This window comes from Octopus sinensis, linkage group LG1 (genome assembly GCF_006345805.1).
Source record: "Octopus sinensis linkage group LG1, ASM634580v1, whole genome shotgun sequence".
Lineage (NCBI taxonomy): Eukaryota > Metazoa > Mollusca > Cephalopoda > Octopoda > Octopodidae > Octopus > Octopus sinensis.
The window spans coordinates 82,269,525-82,290,285 of NC_042997.1; the positions used below are offsets into that span (position 1 = coordinate 82,269,525).

At 40.0% G+C, this 20,761-nt stretch overlaps 1 protein-coding gene and 1 long non-coding RNA gene across 2 annotated transcripts in view; one reads left to right on the forward strand and one right to left on the reverse strand.

The window, feature by feature from the left end:
* LOC118763094 lies at positions 1–12,480 on the reverse strand. Its single transcript, XR_004998849.1, has 4 exons — positions 12,467–12,480; positions 4,086–4,092; positions 3,654–3,660; positions 1–218 (listed from the first exon to the last, which is right to left on the reverse strand). It is a non-coding gene; the product is annotated as an uncharacterized LOC118763094 (long non-coding RNA).
* The window catches only part of LOC118763092, a 19,926-nt gene continuing 8,246 nt past the window's right edge, over positions 9,082–20,761 (forward strand). Inside the window, exon 1 of the mRNA XM_036502404.1 lies at positions 9,082–9,465. Within this exon, the coding sequence (XP_036358297.1) occupies positions 9,235–9,465 (231 nt within the window). The 5' untranslated portion in view covers positions 9,082–9,234. The remainder of the gene's footprint in view (positions 9,466–20,761) is intronic.

Sequence of the window (20,761 nt, forward strand, 5' to 3'; positions counted from 1 at the left end):
TGATAATCGAATAATACATAGAATTCTTTGGAAAATTCCTAATAATAGCTTCCTGGAACTGGAACGGAAGATTAAATTTAATTTGCCTCCCATAAGGAATAATCAACCAAATAGTTTTACTGGTAGTTGCCTTATTTTTAGTGTAACTATCTTTAAAAGACATCGATTTACCTTTAGAATGAAAAAAAGGGAGTTAAATAACGGTTACCTCCCTTACGCTGTAAAAAAAACATTCCTTTGATTGGTATTGGCGTCTGAATTATACCTAAATTCGTTCATGTCGTTACAACTAGATTTCATGTCTCTATTACTAAAGGTAGAATAAGATTGAAAATAATTAATGTAGGTAACTTTCTCTGTGTAGCATGGCAGTTTCAGCCATTTTGAAATATGACTGTAGCGGTTTCTGATATCCTCACTTTTTGAAAGACACGACAGGAATTATCTCGTTTGAGGTTACAGCCATCTTTGGCCGAGTTGTTCCTGTTGTAACCACTAACCTGATTGGTTGACATGTGACGCGATTTGTCTCTACTCATTTCGCGCCACTGTCCCAAGCCAACCAATCACGGCCTTTGGTTAAGGTCCCATTTCTTAGGCTCGTTTGAGCCACCTTACTTGTATATAAGGGAGTGAATCCCTTCACCAAGGTCTTTGGTTCCAGTCCTTGTAAAACTAACTTCAGACCACAGTGCTACTCAACCCAGCGATATACGATTGCTCCTGCTACAACTAGCGACGACGCTAATGTACACTCACCACAGAAAGCCTACTATCTTCGCCGTCGCCACCATCATGTACCAACTTCGAGTCGCCTCCTAACATCTTCGCCATACAAACTGTAAACCAATTTCCATTATTAACTCAATGCTTTGTACCTTTCTATGCTACACGCATTCACCCTGATTGTATCTGTCACACACACGGACACACAGACACAAAAACGTGTTGCATACGCACATACGTGCTAACACTTACAAACCTCTAACATCAGCACGATTGTAAATAAAATAATATTTATCTCTCAACCGAAGGCTTGTCGTCAATTCACCTATGTTCTTTTGGTACTGCATTGTATTTATGGCTTATAATAATTCGTTAAGAATATGACCACGTGCGATCGTATTCCCTACACAATGCGACCACATGCGTTCATATTTCTTACACATGCAACCCTTCTGACGGCCCACGCCACCCCTGTGTTTCAGACTAAGTATCCTGCTTCTGTGATGGCGTTTGAGCTGCGACAAGTATCATGGAAGTGTCATGGATCCACACTTCATTGAATCTGGCTTGACGATCGGCACAAAAGAGTATCTGGACATCCTAAAGAACTCTGTTACCTTGGATCGTCATCTTCACAAGTCTCGGAGGGCCTAAGATGGCACATCTCCTTCGTTGAAACCAAAGCAATATATAAAAAACACGAAACTTTTGAAAGCCCATACATTACAATGAAAGCCAATTCTAAGATGCGCTCTTTCACCTCCTCATCAATGACCTTATTATCAAGTGTTATATTATCTTATGAAAGTGTCGCCATTTATGATATACTCCAACAGATATCTATCCATTCCATCAATAATATTGCTTAGTAGGCGGCGAGCTGGCAGAATCGTTAGCACACCGGACGAAATGATTAGCAACATTTCGTCCGTCTTTACATTCTAAGTGCTTATTCCGCCGAGGTTGACTTTGCCTTTCGGGGTCGATAAAATAAGTACCAGTTGAACACTGGGGTCGATGTAATCGATTACTCCTCCCCTAAAATTACTGACCTCGAGCCAAAATTTGAAACTAATAATGTTGCTTACTGTATATTTCTTTTTCACAGGTGCTAGTGACGTGAGGTATTGTTGCAGTTAAAAATTTAACTGTGCTGTTGCAGTATATTTTGTTCTGTATTAGACTATAATATTGCCACACAACAACAGTGTATTCGTAATTGTCATTAAAAGTACTTTTTTATAGAGTACAGACATTTATCCTTCCATAATGTAAATGTAAATGTAAATAAGAATAGCAAAGAAAATATATTTTTGCAAATATATCCACAATCCTACTGCATATTAATAGAATTCCACATCGTTATGCTTCGTTGAATTAATTCTCTAATCTATTATATCAGTGGTTTTCATGGAGATATTTTAGCTGGAATGTATAGAAAATTTTTACACTAGTCAAACAGTCATCACTTGTTAAACCAGTTGAAGCTCTTTAGTACATTCTAAATGAAATAGCATACTCGTGTCGTCAAAAATACTGACAGTTATCAAACTATCAGGTGATGATTCACCTTAACTGAGTATATTTTCTAGATGAACGTATTTACACAGCTTGGAAATCCCATTTTACACGAAGCCTTCTTTTATTCTAACCAGGTGATTTTCGAATAAGGCATGTAGCAGGCATGATTATGGTTAAGAAACTGGCTTCACAACTACGTTGTTTCAGATTCTGTTTCTCATCCAAGGAAAATGTAGTCTTAGCTACACTGTGTTTGCAAGAAGATGAGTTCCCGCTCAATAAGGGTGAACCTAGGATTTAACAATAACAATACTTAGCTCTTAACTAACTCAATCAACAGGTAACAAAAGTAAGTACAACTTATAACTCTAAACAACGGCATCAATGAAGTATAATTTCGTTAGTTGTCAATACAGGATACAAAAGCTATTTTGGGCATATATATTAACAACATAGCTAAGGGAAAGAATTCAGGGAAATGTTCCACAGACTAAATGCATATACCTTGGAGTTTCCCTTTAGCTCAGTGGTTCCCAAACTTTTTCAGGCTGCCGCCACCTTGGATCTTTGTCACATTCCTAGTGCCCCCACCGCTCACCATCACAGATATAGACCATTTTTTGAAGCAAGTTCAAAACAACAGTATTTCACAAATAAATCTTAACCTAATGAACTCGTTGTTATATTTGGGGCTTTTTTTTACATCCATTACCCCATTTTGGTCACCCCATTATCGCCCCATTTTTTTTTTCAAAGCCATCCTAGATCTTTCCACCGCCCACTTTGGGAACCACTGCTCTAGCTTTATTCAAAATTTAAAAGGAACAAGCAAGGGAGATAACTCTAATAAAATCAGCCCATTGAAATTTCTTGGAAAATAAGACGAGGCAGATGGGAATGAATTTTGTCTTTAAGGCCAACTTGTGAAAATAACGCAAATGATTTGGTTACATTCCATCTCATCAGCAAAATATATTTTACTCGGCAATACTGAGAGATGATCAGTGTATTGAGAAATAGAGGGGATGGAAAGACACTGATTATAAATGCCAACAATATAACTCAGAGAAGCGTTTTGCATGCTAAATATACATAGTGTAGAGTCTCACATATGTAACACAGTGGGTTGAAAAGAAAAATGTGGCGAACTGACTGAATCGTTAATACGTCAAATTGCTTAGCAGCGTTTCTATCGGCTCTTTACGTTCTGAGTTCAAAATCCCGCCCAGATCAACTTTTCCTTTTATCCTTTCGGAGTGGATAAAATAAGTAGCAGTCAAGTACTGAAGTAGATGAAACTAACTAGCCCCTTCCCCAAAAATTTCAGACTTTTTATCTATAGTAAAAAGAAAGGAAAACTATTTCCATAACGTTCTGAGTTCAAATTCCGCCAAAGTCGACTTTACCATTTATCTTTTCAGGGTTGATAAAATAAGTACCAGTTGAGCACAGGGTCGATGCTACCATCTTAACCCTTCCCTAAAATTGCTGGCTTGTGCCAAAATTAGAAAGAAAGAATATATAGCGAGTTGAAAATCTTCGATGAACTGAGATTATTGATTCAGTTAGATGACGGTAGAGGTGTTCATAATTTAAAAGCAACAAGCAAGCGAATTATCGGCAGTAAAATAAACGAATAGAAAAGTCTGGAAAATGTGACTCTGCACTGTTATGAGTTTAGTACGCTGAGGCACTTCCTTTAGGCCATGCTAATATTCACGAGAAAATTACAGTAAAGTTGCGTGAAAACATTTTCGTAGAAAAAAAACTAAAAGTCTTACCTCTCATTGACCATATGATCTGTTACGCTCTGTGACTGTCTTTCGGATAACGTATACTTGATTTCTGCACGAAAAGTAATTAATAATTGGGTAAACTAATATACTTCGTTATCAGACGTGGCATACAGACCATCATATAACTTGTTAAACATATATCTTATGTGATGTCTCAATGCTGCACCTTCCCTGCTCCTTTTTTATGGTCTTTAGTAATACATTGGTGCCAGGAAACTGTCTATGAGCCCATAAACTGTTTAATTTTTGTTGTTCAAGTTCAGTTATTGTAAGAATACCATATATGACAAAAGTGTCCTTAATGTGACATAAATTGCAGTGGAAATTGTAACAAATCCAACAACTGACAGATTTAATAGACGAATTGAATTTTTTTCAATTTATGAACAATATCCTCAGTTGTGATGGACGACAAACGGACAACACCAGATGAAGTTTTAGTTAGTATATCATTTATACTTGCTGCAATCTTAATGAATAATTGTTTATGGACAGGCAAAGAATTGAGAATATTACATTTTTTTGAGTTAATGTGTCAATTGTGGCACCCCACTTGATAATATAAAATATATTAGTATCCTCTGGTTGCTTGTAGTTGTTAAAATTATTGCACCTCGTGTTCCCCCACAAAAACACACAGGTTCTGCATTTGGGAGTCTGTGAAAATTCGTCTGCTATTTTCAGAGAATTATAGGAAACCGGAGTGGCTCACCAAAAAGGCAGAAACTGCAGGAACAGCAGTCAGTAAGTGCTAGGTGCCCAATATTTTGTCAGGACAGTAATAGGATAGTATATGCGTGAAATATAAACAAATATATTATTTTACAGAACTTTTTAACTGATATACATTTACTGATTAAGAAGTTGCTTCTGAAGTTCACAGGACGATCGAGTCTTTTCTCCCTAAATCTTTAATGATAACCCTTATTTCTAATCATAAGAATAGTATTATCATCTTGTATAGCTTTTAATTTTCGGGTTATTTTCTGGCGTCATTTTGACATTTGCGGTAGGTGGCAGAGTAGTTGCATAGAAACGAGAATTTCCTTTATCAATGTAAAAAGTTCGTTCGTTTTTCTGCTTTTCTTAATTTCTCTCCACTAATGCGGAGAAAGGTTAACATGGCTGGTGTAGGAACATGGTGTTATCTGCATAATTAAAACAGCGAGATAAAGTTAGATATGACATACACATTGCGTTTTTATTCTTCTCGTCCGTTTTACGAATCCAGTGTGCACATGAGCATTGCGTGTTCATACTTCTCTTTCTGGTTCCAACTCAAAATTGTTTATAAGTTACAACCATCTTGCGGACCTGCGGTCATGAGGAGCGCTTCGAGCTCCGATGTTTGTGTAATGATCAACGTTACTATATTCCCTCTATTTCATTTTATATACACTGCAGATAGTAGAATATGCTTCACTAAGAAAATCTAAGAGATCGAAATATATCCGTAACTTTCCCCAAGTGGTTGTAAAGAGGTGCAGACCAATCTGTTTCGCCTTATTTTTTTTAAATTTATTTTATAGCAGTTATCTCCCTTGTTATTTTAGAAAACTACAGAAACAAGGTAAGACATCATTAGAGCAGACCATCACTACCAGGACAATTAAATCATTGTCCTCTTGATCCAAATGTGGTATCCTCTATGCAATCGCTTGACATGCTATAAATAACAGCTAAGTCTCCCTCAAATAACACTCTGCCGTCTTTACAAAATAGAAAGGCACGTTTGATCATTTGAATCTAGGACATTTTACCCCCACCCCAGGACAATTACCCCTGAGGACAACAGATGATGATTTAAAACTTCTTAATATATTGGAAAGGGAATAATTAACCAAGGGGTGGGGGTAATTGTCCTAGGGGGTAGTTGCCGTCAGGGGAATTGTTCTAAGGGAGCGTAATTGTCCTGACACGAATAATTTAGTCCTACACCTCAAATTAACTCAGGCTGGTCGTGTATGGAACACCTTTGATCATTCGTCTCGGCTCTATCTGACCTGGGGTTAAAGAACAACAAGAATCTCAACTCACTTTTGAATTAACAAACTCTCGGGATCTTTTCATTTCCAAGGCCTGTTTTTTCAGATTTTTCCTACTTAACCAAACAATTTGAAACTTCGTATACTGGTAGAATGTGTCAAAAGAAAACATAATTGTAAACCAGAATGAAAACGGAATTGTAATTTCAAAGTTTAACGTTGTTTAATAATTAGAATTTTAACCAATGGTATTCGGTCTTTCGGCTTCATATTATTTATTCCGTCTCAATAGACGTAAACGGCTATTTTGCTGACGTATTTAACATACGTGAAATGTAAACACTTGGTTACCGTATTCCTTCAGTTTCTATTCACATTTTTTTAATATATTATTAACTAACTTATATATTATATAACTAACTTAGTTTTTGTAAATTTTCGTATATTTTTTGTGATTTTTATTCCTTACTTTATTCGTGTAACTTTTATTTCTGTAACTTTTTATCTTTGGCAATCTTTCGTATGTGTGTGTATGTATGTATGGCCGATTCAGTGTTTACATTATTTCGAGTTAAAACGAAAGATTACCTTTGCTATGTAGAAAATAATGAGGTTGACTCAATGGAATAATGACAGTGATCGAAGATATAGACAAAATTTGTTTGGTAATCTTTCGTTTTAACTCGAAATAATGTAAACACTGAATCGGCCATACATACATACACACACACACATACATACACACACATACATACACACACATACATACACACACACACATACATAGATACATACACATACACACACACATACATGCATACATACATATACACATACACCGAGTAAAAATTTTCAGTTATCTCTCTCTTTCACACATTACTCTCTCTGTCTCTTCACACACACTAACAGAAGTACTTCACTTACACAACATACTTTCTGTCTCCCACACCCCATCAAACACACACACACGCACACAAAACACAGACCTACACACAGCTGTCTACGTCACAAAATAGCTTTCTACGTCACACTAAGATAATGCAGTTAATTATTTCAAATGAAAACAAACAATACGATTGGTTAAAATTCGCAGATTTAATCTACCCTTAAAGTTATAAAATACATTTTTCTCAAATAAACAAGTTGAAACTAGTGTTTTCTTTTGAGACACTCTACCAGTATACGAAGTTTCAAACTATTTAGTTAACTAGAAAAATCTGACAAAACAGGCCATGGAAATGAAAAGATCCAATTCTCGTTCTTGTAAACTTAAAATATATCATGGCTTAGTGGTTAGAGCAGCGGACTCGCGGTCGAGGGATCGCGAGTTCGAATCTCAGACCGGGCTATGTGTAACTAGTACAATCTGTGCGTAGTCTGGACGACGGAGACTAAAACAAGTCCTGTCTAAGAGATTTTAAGAGTCAAAAGTTATCCAATTATGTATGTGTGTATGTGTGTGTGCGTATGTGTGTGCGTGTGTGTGTGTGCATGTGTGTGCATGTATACATATATATGTGTATTTACATGTGCTTGTAAGTGCACATGGGAAAAGAATACTCTCGATTAGAATCTGCGGTGTTTGTTAGTCTCTGACTATCTTTTTATTTTCATTTTTCATTTCTATTATTTATATATTTATTTATTTATCTATTTATATATCTATGCTCAATGCTACTTTAGCGGTTTCGAATATTTAGAGAGTGGCACTCGTGTTGCATAGGCGTTATCAGCATAAAATTTGGAACCACAAACAGACGGCAGACCTTTCGTTGTAGCAGTCGAGGTCATTCCGCACCTCATCAGAAATGAACTACCACCGCATCAGTAGTTTCCTTGCTCGTGAGGATACGAAAAGATGTTACATAGACTCGAGTAGCTGCGACTCTTCAGTCTCCCACGAGGCTGTTTTCTTCCATCAGAGTGCTGTCGGTGTCTATGAGGTGGTTGTTTTGGTCTTGCTATACCGTTGTATCTCTCCCTCATCGCTGGAGCCTATAAATATAGGATAACAAGATCTGTAATTTAAGTACAAAATTAGTGAATCAACAGTAACAACCGTCATTATCCAAGCTTCTATAATGACTGAATAAAAATTACCTCAAGATGCGGGCCACATGAAGTACAATGGTTGAATAAGCGCCAATATATTTAATGTAGTGAACCAAAACATGACAGTTAATTGAAATTACTTTCAGTGATGAGATGGAAACATAGGCTTATCGACTAATGTTAATGAAAAGTGATGACGGCAAATGGTCGACAATTGTTCCAATAATCTCAGGTATGGAAGTATGCATGCATGTATGTATGCATTTATGTGAGCAGTCTGTGTGTGTGTGTGTGTGTGTGTGTGTGGTGTGTGTGTGTGTGTGTGTGTGTGTGTAAGCGCACGCATACACACACACTCACACACATAAATATGTGCGGGTCTGTGTGTGCGTACGTACGTACGTATGTATATGTATATATATATATATATATTATATAGTTAATAGCTACCATATTCTAATATCACACGCATATTTTGATCTTAATTTAAAACAGAACTACATAATCCAAAACCTTTTAATCGAAGATCTCCAGAAATATCCAGACCAAAACCAAAACATATTTTTATGACCAGACCACATAATGATATATTTCTCATGTTTCCTCTGACCTTATTAAATAGAATTTGCATTCATTATCCGCTTGGTCATCTCACAAAATATATGTTCTGCTTACGAGGTTATCTATAATTACTTAGCTTTATTAGTTACATATTTATTTACTTATTTTTATACAGAAATGTTCATGTCCTCAATACAAGATATTCTTTTATAATACCGTCACGTTGTCAGTTTTTGAATATATGATTCGGTACTGGAAGGAAGAGTATAAAAATAAATATTGACTCAAAAAAATGTCCTTGCAAAGAATTTGACTATATCGCAAGTCAGCTATGTTAGCTGATGAGTTATATCGTTTTGCCTTTAATAGAAGGAAAACATTCTAATTTTATTGAATTATTTATGAAGGAGAAATTATTTCCTGATTTCAACAGGTTGATAATCACAGATATATATTCGACCTGTGACAGCTTAAATATTGCAGTCAGCTACAATTTCTCGACATTCAACGACTGAACGACGCATGAGAGACGGTAGGAGTGTAACCCGCATTGAGTTTCTTCAAAGTGTTTAGCATCCAAATTAACTGGAATAATGCTTTTCATTTTTGGCCTCTCTTTGGTGTGGATGCCGCTCTGTCAATGCATGTCTTCAGCAGATTTATTAATTGTTGGCGCTGCTGGGAAAGATATAACCAATGAAGTAATCGACCGAATGCAAGCAAACGGCCTACTTCCAAATCATAAAACCTTTTTCCAAACCCTGGCTTCAGTACAAAGCGATTATGGTGTGCCTTTTGTTTCAGAAAACGGCGGTATTTGGCGGGTGAGATATTTTAACTTATTTCATGCTTCATATTAATTCTGCATTTTCTTATTATTTTACTAAATTACAAAAATAACATGAGTCGTTATTAAATGTTCTTGGGACATCCCGAATGTTTTAGTTTTTGCTTATTCACCCAAATTAGGATATTCTTAGCTAACTTACCCCGTTGCTTCCTTCAGCCACAAGTTGAGATTTATGTTCCTAACTTCTCTGTCATAAACTTGCCTGTATAAAAGACTTATCGCTTAAAAATATCCCCAATGTCTACAGTGGTGAACTGATTCCAACCAGCATAGAACATGTATACAAACGGATTGATTCGGTTATGGACAGTTAGATATCTTGATCTTAGGAAGAACACGGTTGGTATAGAGGTATACAAACTATGCACATTTCCGACAGTGGCTATCGTCTTGTGTCCCATGTAAGTCAATTCTAACAATGTGTGATGTACAAAGATGGGTGTCGTGACACATCTGGTTAAGGGTCACCATTGCGGCTCCGAGAAGTTGAAGTCAGTATTGTACGCCAAACCAACGAGAGATCAACTATGTAGCCGCCTGACCAGCTATAAATAGCAGGTAAATTTCCATTAAATCACATTCCGCAGTCATAAAAAAAAAATAATAAAGCACATATTAGATATTGCAATCCTATATATCCCTAAAATGACAGAACGGTCAAAACCGAAATGACTCTGAGATCATAGCTCTACCTTGTATTTTCCTACTATATACCGTCTATAATAAACTTCGTTGAGTATGTATGATATATATATATATAAGTATATAAACAAATTAGACACATCAGATCGCCGAGCTCCCAAAAACAGCTGTTGCATTTATTACACCTTTCTTCCACCCCTTAATTTTCTCTGTCGCTTGTACTCTGTGTAAGTTGGACCTATTAATATAAATATCATTATATTTATACATAAAATTTCATCACCTGACAGTTTCCACTTTTTGCTTTCTCTCGTTTGGCTTGTATACCTATATGCATATTTTGTATTTGATGAATTTAATATATTTAATATATTTGATGTATCTAATTTGTTTATCTGCATAATTGCCTCTATACCCGTTCAGTTTGAACCCTCTTGTAGTCTTTCTTTAGCTTGTGGAAAGATCCCTTATAAAGATATCGGACTCTAAGTTTGAATCTTTTGAGCACTACTAAGTGTCTTCTATACTGAAAATCTTTGGATCTCATCTCTGTTTCTCTCTTTCTTCTTCTAACCAAACCACCGAAAATTCCGCACATATGCATGCTTGCACAGTCAAGCATACGCTCACATAGATATACGCACATATAGATAACAAAAGAATGTTCTGTTACAGATTGATATAAAAGATAAATCTTCAGTAAAGATCATAACTGATGAGTCTCGTAATCAAACAAGATGAAAGCGTTGAATAATTATCCAAAATTCTGACTACCACCCTTTTTCTTGGTACATATATATATGTTGTCCTCTTTATATATATACACACACACACTAGCCGCCTATCGGGCGGCTTTTAAGCTAGCTCCAGTTGAGGGCTCTTCATTTGGCCTTGAGCCCAACAATGACACTTCATGCATTGAGTACATATTGAATTTTATTAAACTTAACAATATTTTGCAAGCAATGAACTATTTTCATCAAAACACTGATATATTTTGTCGACTTGGAACTTATTGCAAAGCTGCATGATAAACAACATTTTTTGTCTTCCCATTCGGGGTCAGTACAAATAGCCTGTTTCCGTTCTTTACTCTTGAACAACCAACATATAGCTGGCCTCAGGCAACAATAAACTTACTTTTTAAAAATTCAACGATAATTCTTCTGCCGCCACTTAATTTAAAGACAATTTGATGTACATAGGACCTTACTTTTGGTACAATTATTTGTTGTAGCTGGTACGTATATAAACTCCTGTTCGTAGTTTGAAGGAAAATTACACCACTGTCGCTAAACACTATTTTAAAGTGCAATTTTTATGGTTTGGAATTGCTCTGAACATATTTGACCATAAAGATGTTTGAAATTTAGTACTTTTTTAAGGTAATAATAAAATTAGTTGAATCTGTTTTCATGCAGTTGGAGTGCGCTTAGTTTCCATAGCTCCGACGGTATGAAAACAGGTCCGATAAATTTCATTAATATCTGAAAAAGTACTAAGTTTCCGACATTTTTATGATAGAGAGTTATGAGAGGTAATATTGTATGAGAAAGTGAGTTCAACAAGTATTTCAGCTCTGAATGCTATGAAGCCCGTTTTATGGTTAAATTACTTAATACAGATATAATATTTAGGGAAGGATTTTTTTCAAAATGTTTATTTTGGAAATTACTTTTAGAAATAGTTATAATATTTAGAGAAATATTTTTTCAAAATGTTAGGATTAAGAAAAAAAACAAGAATGAAGAATGGTAGAAGAGTCATTGAATAGTGAGAGAGGGGTAAAGCATGAGGAGTAGTAGCAGTGTCATTAAATAGTGAGAGAGGCGGGTCGAAGGAGTAAAGTTGAAAAAGTGTGACACGCTGACACACTGACATTCGCTTTCGCATTTATTATTGTAGATATATATGGCTCTTTACGTCTTGACAGAGGGTCTAAACAGCGAAGGTAGTCGTAGTCTTCTTCCTTCAGCTTCCCTCATAGCTGGTCCTTCCTGTTTGATGAGCAAGCTCTGCTGCAAAATCTGCAAACATATATGTATGTATGTATGTATGTATGTATGTATGTATGTATGTATGTATGTATTATGTGTGTGTGTATATGTATACATATATATATGTATGTATGTGTGTATATACATATATATGTGTGTGTGTGTGTGTGTGTGTGCGTGCGTGTATATATGTGCGTGTACGTATGTGCGTGTACATATGTGCGTGTGTGTGCGTGTGTGTGCGTGTAAATGTATGTGTGTGTGTTTGTATGTTTGTATGCTCTCTTGAATCCTTGGCTTTACAAATTGTTGCAACAATTTGTACGGTAACTCAACATGATATTTTTCAGTAAAATGTGGATTCTCAGGCCCCCAGTAAGTGCAACTGTGGCCGTTAACTGATCCATTGAGCCTCACCAACCAAATAATCTTTGTTGGAAAGTGTGCGTCTTCTACACATCTCGCCAAATACCACTCGCAAAACTTCACTCTTCGGTCCGAATAATCTTCATTCGAGCATGGTCTATTCTTGGAATATGACTTTTCGAATGGCAACGCTTCAAAATGCAATAAAAGCTTGATTTTGAAATTCATATCTCAAGACATGCTTCTCGCCAAGATTTTCTTGAACTCTGGCAATACGTTTCTAATTTCTTGCTTTTAAAGGTTCATCGATTTCCACGGTCTTCCGTAACGTTTCTTGTGGACATTCTGAAAAGTTCCACCTACTTTAATCTTTGTAGTGTGTGCGCGATTCGAATATAAAGGCACCTACCTTCTCTTCCTCGTGATGGATACCCTTCAGCGGTAACGGATCCTTCGACACAGCCCCGACCCGAACACTAAAGATAGCAGCTGCTGCACCCAGATCTTAGCGACGTCTTCCCACGTCTTCACACCTCGACAACCCTCGTTGGAAAGGCCGAAGTAACCTGTCTGCGCGCGCCTGCCGGCTGCCCCCTTCCGGTCAGCCCCAACTTCCGATCAACTCACCCAGCTGCTGACGTCATCCCACACGCCACCCTGATATTAAAGATCACAATCTCTCCGCTCCATGTCGTAGTCCACCATCCAACCGGGAGAGCGCCTTGCGCGTCGAGATCTTCTCAAGCTGGGCACCTCGTTCTCCCCCTCTCCAGAATCGTCGTCCGTCAAAGCGACAATCCTGCGAAGGTCCAAGACGTGTCGCGGCATTCCATCCACGGACACGTTGTTTCTGGAATTGACCGCCGTCACCGTTCCTCTGCTCCATTGACAGCGCGCCTTTGGTGGCTTAACCCAGACTTCCTCCCCTATTTTCACGCAAACGGGTCCCTTCTCTTCCTCGTGGCCCTCCGGTACTTTGTTTGGGTGCCTCCATTCATACTTGAACACAGCTCTCTGCGGCACAGATTCCTCAGCTTGTCCGGATCGGGGAGACAAGTTGTACCAAAAAACTGCTTCAAGCGGCGAAATGTGCCCTCTTTCCGCTATGGCCTTGACTGTCCGATGGTGCCTCTCCACGATCCCGTTACCGCTCGGCCTATACGCTGCTCTGAACAAGCAACGCACCTTCCACCGATCAAGCATAACCCTCAATGCTTCCGAACGAAACGCCGCCCCGTTGTCCATCAGTAGTTCTTCCACGGGACCTCTTTCTAAAAATATCCCGTTCAGGATCTGTGCGATCTCGTCAGCAATGCCCGTTCTCAACTCCCTCCAAATGGCCAGCCGGCCTGGCCCGCAGTCGACCATGGAGAGGTACATTCGCTGACGGTAGTGCGTCACATCCACAGCTAGCCTTTTCCAGTTCTGCTCCACGGAAAGGCTTCCCTGTTCATGCCCACACGGAGCAGGGTCGATGGACTGACACCTGTCGCAGCTCCCGACCACCTTCCGGATGCTTCCCCTAGTGACGTCAGCATCAATTTTCTTCGCCAGATACAGGGTCCTGTCCACACCCAGGTGATGCATAGCATGCAGTCTCTTCAGTTCAGAGTCATCCAACCGACACGCCGCAGCTATCCCTTTCTGTGCCTCCTCCGGTTCTTCCAGCCACGCTCTTTTCACCCTGGTCAGTACGTCCGCCCTGTTTTTCTCCGAAGGCACGAAAACCACATTCAGCTTCAGTCTGAACTCGGCGATCAATTCACCTAGAACTCCTAGACGGCGCTTCACTAACATCTCCACAGCACCTTTCGTCCGCACTCTCCTTTCACCGGTGATCACCGATCCTACCCAGCCAAGCACAGTGGCGGAATCCGTCCGGATTTCAATTATACGCAGCCCCAATTTAAAGGCCAAGTTCACCCCTTTCAGCACCGCGTCTAATTCGGCGACATTGATGTGGTTGAAATCATCTGCTTTCCGAAGCCAGGCCGCGTCCTCCACCGCAGCGCCTTCGATTGCCAACACAACCCCTATCGCTATACTGCTAGCATCACACCAGACGGTCCCGCATTCCGTCTTGGGCACGTAACAGTTCCCCCTGATCAGGTCTTCTGCTCTCGTTCTCTCTAGGATTTCCTGCATCATCGCCACCGTCCCTTCTCCCACCTTGTCGCCCCAACTCTCCCCCTCAGCTCGTCTCTTGGTGTAACTACACGCCGTACGCAGCCATCCAGCGATCGGGTAGTGATCGACCAACTTCCCACACACCGAGAACAGCTCTCTCCTGCTGACACTGGAACTCAGCTCTGGGATTTCATTCCCTCTCCGGAACACCAATTCACCCGATCTATCTCTTCGCAGTTTCAGCCCCAGCGCGGCTCCCCCTTCCATCGATTCCGGTGGCTTCGCAATCAGTCCGAACTTCTCCAGATGTCTAACTACCTCGCTGGCTGGCACTACGGTTTCGTCCACCAAAATGTCGTCAATGTAGGTGGTGGCCTTTCTAATCTTGCCGTCTTTCCCTAGGACGGACCTAAGCACTGCCGCCATGATCTTCGGACCGGAATTCAGCCCGAAACCCAGCCTGGTTAAACAGTACGTCCGGCCCTTGTACCGCACCAGCTGATATCACCACAGTTTGTCGCTCACATGGAGCTGCAAGTATGCCGATTTCAAGTCGACGATCGTCGCTGCCTCGGTCGACTGTCTCCACGCACGTAAGATCTCGCCACAAACGTCTGTCGCCTCACCTCCCGTGTGACACGATATATGCTGGTTTAGCTCCCTGAAGTCCAGCACCGGTCTGACTTTTCCCTTCGTAGGCTGCACCACCGCCATCAGGGGTAGCACCCCGCCCGCTGCCTCCTCCTTCCAGGGAACAAGGACCCCTTCCTCGATCCACCTCTCCACCTCGTCTTCAAACTCGACCCTGGCGTGGCCTTTCAGGGTATGCTGGTAACAGCTCACCCTGTTTTCCAGCGTCGGGGGATCGTCCTTCCATCGCCACTCTATCGTCCACCGCTGACCATCGAACGCCGCCTGAAAGTCTTTGTCCTCGATGGTGTAAGCGGCGCAGTCCCTCGCGGGGCTCTGCTCTCTCTGGCGATCCTGACTCGCAGTGCACGACGCCCCCACGCTTCCGAACTTGACCTCATTTCCCACAACACTGGCGCCACCGAGGCAGTTGATGGCGTCCATCCCCATCACCACATCAACCCCATCTATCACGCGTTCGGCCACAATTACCTGCAGCCTTAGCGTCGCGTCGCGCACCACTATCTCTACCTTGCTGCTGCCTCTGCAACGGATTTCGCTGCCGTCGACCGACCGGACGCTACTCGCCCCGTTCCATTCCTTCGTCACCCTCGATCGAAGTCACAAGGGTGGTCGTACAGCCCGTATCCACGAGGGCCTTGAACGTCTTCCCCTCGGCCTCCACGTCAATCAATGGCAGCGTCTCCAATAGCGCCTCTACTCGTTTGCGGGGAAAGTTCGAGAGGCAGCAACTTCCCCGCGGTCGTTTCCCTGGTCGCAGTCACGGGCAATGTGCCCTGTCTCCCTGCATCGATAGCAAACGGGCCCCGGTTGCGTACAGTCCCGCGACATGTGCGACCCCTGGCATCTAAAACACCGACCTGTGAACGGCCGCTTCTGTACGTCTTTCTCCGGTCGTCGTCCGTCTTTACGCACCTCCGTCACCGCCATCGGTATCGCCTTCCGTCCAGAGTGTCGCGTCAACACGCGGGCTTGAATCACCAGTTCGCTCAGCGCCATCTTTTTAATCCCGGGCAATCGTTGTAGGTGAATCCCTACATCGTCGGGGAACCCATTTACGAACGCCAGCCGCGCCGCTCGCTCCAGCCCTTCTCCCGTAAACCCAGCCAGCGTCGCTAACCTTCTAACTTCTGCCGCATACTCGTCCACTTGTCCCCCCCCGTCCACCGAATCGTACCCAGCTTAGCAAAAGCTGTGTATTCACATTCTGTGTAGGCATCCCGCAATCGTTGCTCTATTTTTTCCTCGCTCAGACGTTCTTTCTCGTCCATCTCAAGGTATAGCGTTAACGCGCTCCCTTCTAAATACAGCGCCATAAGACTTGCCACATCGCTTACACCTTGCAGTCTTGCCACCAGCCTGATTTTCCGCATCCAGGCCACTACATCGCCTTCGCCATTGAAGGGTCTGATGATGTCGCTGGCGATCCTAATTTTTGCAGACATCGTGGCGACGAATCGTGTTGAAATGTAAATATTTAAGAATTGCCGAAATAGCTTGTAGTGTGTGCGCGATTCAAATATAAAGGCACCTACCTTCTCTTCCTCGTGATGGAGACCCTTCAACGGTAACGGATCCTTCGACACAGCCCCAACCCGAACACTAAAGATAGCAGCTGCTGCACCCAGACCTTAGCGACGTCTTCCCACGTTTTCACACCTCGACGACCCTCGTTGGAAAGGCCGAAATGACCGGTCTGTACGCGCCTGCCGGATGCCCCCTTCCGGCCAGCCCCAACTTCCGGTCAACTCACCCAGCTGCTGACGTCATCCCACAATCTTATCGTTAATTCGAGTGATGGTAAGTCGCATAGATCTCTTTGAAACACCCGTCTAAGCTGTTTTTGCACTTTGACTTCGTTCTCGAAATTCCAGAAGTATTTTAGAATAAATTTCTTGTTCAAAGTTTAATCTGGCTCCCTTCATTATTAAATCTAAAAATGAGGAAAAAGTAATGAAAAATTAAGTCGTTATACGCTTTGGGGTACACCCTGCATATGTATGTGTGTATGTATGTATGTATGTATGTATGTATGTATGTATGTATGTATGTATGCATGTATGTATATATGTATGTCTCTTCTATTTTTTAATTATTATAACTCTTCCATTGCGGAGGGAGCCGGTTTCCAACAAAGCTACAAGGCTACATCTTTGGGATGTAGTTAACACAGACAAATTTACATTTGGAACTTGAGATATATGTATGTATGTACGTATGTATGTATGTATATATGTACGTACGTACGTGTATTTCCTTGCTTCTATCAGTAACTATATTTCTCTAAAACGACCAGCAACGTGTTCTGACAGCAAATTGAATGTTGCCTGCTCGCTTCAGTTATTCGTGTAATAGCTCCTTTAAACTGTGTTCTAATTTTTCAACATTTTATATGTATATATGTGCCTATGTATGTATGTATGTATGTATGTATGTATGTATGTATGTATGTATGTATGTATGTATGCATGCATGTATGTATGTTTGTACTCTCAATGCCCAATACCTCGGAAATGGCATCGGATTGACCTCGCAACTCAATCCAAATAGACTTTCTCTTTTTTGTATTTTAAGCATCTTTTTCTGTTGCGGTAGATGGTTCTATGTTTTGCCTAGCATGTGTTCTTGATCATTCTAAGTTATAATTGTCTTATATTCATTAAAACTTCTTGTTGCTCGATTTATTCCTATGTTGAGGATCCTCCACTTCGTACTTTTCACAATCATTCAATAATTTGAAACCAATTACTACTAAATCACGATCCTTTTCTCCAGTTGATGATATGTTTAAGACAGAGACCAAATGGCTTCTTAAGGTATTGCTATTGACTATTCATAAACGACAAACCGTTATTACTTTCTAGATGTCTATTCACCACTTAACAGTGAAGATCCCGTATGTCTGATTTCCTACAATAAATTCTACGACAAACTGGACCTGAAAACAGCTTACCACCAGAATAAATAAAGCTCTGCTTTTCAAACTGACACACCATTTCGAGGTTACCCTGACTCTTAAGAGCTTTCAAAAAGGTAATGAATAAGATAACAGACAAAAATATATCGCCTTTCACGATGATCTTGTTTGTAAAACAGTTGAAGAGCACGATGAGAATTTGGTCAAATTTATTCCACCCACTAAATATTTTTAAACATTTACAAGTGTTGATTCCGTTAAACATTCATTTGTAATTTAGAATACAAAACAGAGTATTTCGTTGAAAGCTGACACGGAAAGATTTAGACTCCTCGTTGATTACCTGACACCTGATAATACTAAAAAAAAACTAGGACAATCAGGTTTATTTAGTTATTACTCTAAATTTGTATTTCCTTTCTCTGAACTAATCCAACCCCTACTGAATCCTACTTTCCCATTGCAAAAGCAAAGATCTAGATACAATTCATCTGCTTAAAATCTCAATGTTTTAAAATCTCACACTAACCTATTTTACTTGAATTTCCATTACATTTTGATACTGAAGCTTTTAGAACAACAATCTCAGGTTTCTTTTCCCAATCTAATAAAGCTGTTACTTTCATCTTCACAAATCTTTCTCGCTCTGGCAAAATTGGATAAAAAGGTGGCTACCCTATCATAAAGTGATCAGAAATGAAGATTTTACTTAAAGGTTATTTTACACAACACATTCATAAAGAAGCAATCTCATTCAAAGAACGAGGAAAACGAAGAACGATTATGATTCTTCGTTGATACAGAAGTTATTGCTTCATAATTCTGACATCGGACACAGAACTAGCGAATATAAAACAGCTTCTGATACTCTTACCAGATGCTTCTCTAAAACATTTCATAAAATCGCACGTTCACATAAGTTTTTATTTAATATTAAGAGTTCCATCTGAGGACTTGCCATTTCTTTTTTTAATATGTCAAAAAATAAAACTCGTGACGAAGCATCACATGTCACATATTCAGGATTGAAATCACGATGCTACAACCTCACATTACAATTTGAATATTTCAGTATCGACTTCAAATGTCCTGTACCATTTTATAGATCTTACTTCTACTTGTTTATAGTCAGAGATGACTACTCAAGATCTTTTTCATTTCAGTGTTCAGATATAGCAGTTACAGTAACTTGATGCCTTCAAAGTATTTTCATTGCTTAATGCTCTAGCTTCTATCCGTTTATGTCTAGAGATGTTTACTTTTTTTTTAAATAATAATTTTGCTCAAACTAAAACAACTCCATACCATCTTACAGAAAACAGTTAAGTGGAACATCTAAATGCAACTCTATGGATACTTGTATCAAATATCCAGATGGTCGAATCGATAGTATTCACTAAAAATTACACCATCTAGAAGACTAAGCTCCACAGAAATTCAAACGGATCCTGTTTCTGCTAGATAAACTTCTATTGGTAATTGCTACGATCTTGATTTCTTGAAGAATCGGATCCTAGATGTTCCATCCATGAATACTATGCAAACTGGCCGAACTCAGTAGGAATGAGAAGGTGGGGAGGTTTAGCCTCGATCCTGTAATTGAAGAGGAAATCACAACCCCTTCAAAATTCCTCATCGGAAAGCACCGGAAAGGCTACATCTTGAAAGCGTCGATGAATGTCACGAATTGCTATTTCCTGCCCATTCATTAGCTGAGCAACTTGTAGAGAGCAACTTGCAATAAATATGGATATATACCATTTTTGCTTACCATACTGAAATCGAACATTTTAACCGAATAAAATTATTACTTCTTGACAGCTGTTTCTCTTTACACGTTCTAATCAAACAAATATTTTCCTGCGGGTCAACTTTTTGACCGAGCAGCAGTTCTGGATCAAGCGTTGACCCAGGCAGGGTGCCTGGCACTTAGAGTGTCGTCAGGCGTTCACAGCTATCTGCCAGTCGCGCAATGCAGTCGGTGGAAGATCCACTTTGGCGTCCTACAGAAGGTGTGGCGCGAAAGAGCGACGCTATTCTCGAGAAAACTCTAAGGGTCGATAAGAATCAATTGGCTGGTCTGTTCCATAAGACATTTTGGTCAGAACCCACGGATAATTTCCAGAAATCTGTCGCCCTTTACAGCAGTGGTTCTAAACCTGGGGGCGCATCCCCCTGGGGGGTGGCTTTAGTAATTACCAAGGAGGGTGCGATCCCTTGAAGAAAAGCAGGAATTTCTCTAATTGTATTTGTTATTCTCTTAACAAGAGCATGGTGAATCAATGAGAAGTTCATGAAAAATGCAAATGTATCGCATTATATCTTTAGTTTTCTTATTCTATCTTAGCGCTGCTTACCATTTTCTGTACTTATTGATCCCCCACCAAAAAAAAACTCTCGCTAATTCTGAATTGCCTTTATTTTGTCTTTTTTTTTTTGTTACAAGACTCAAGTGAAGAACCACTGGTATAAAGCTTAGATATTGTTGTGTTGTTCCGAAAATAATAGCACATCAATTAATTCGCAATGAATGCAAAGAAACGGAAACATCTTCACGAATATATTCGATT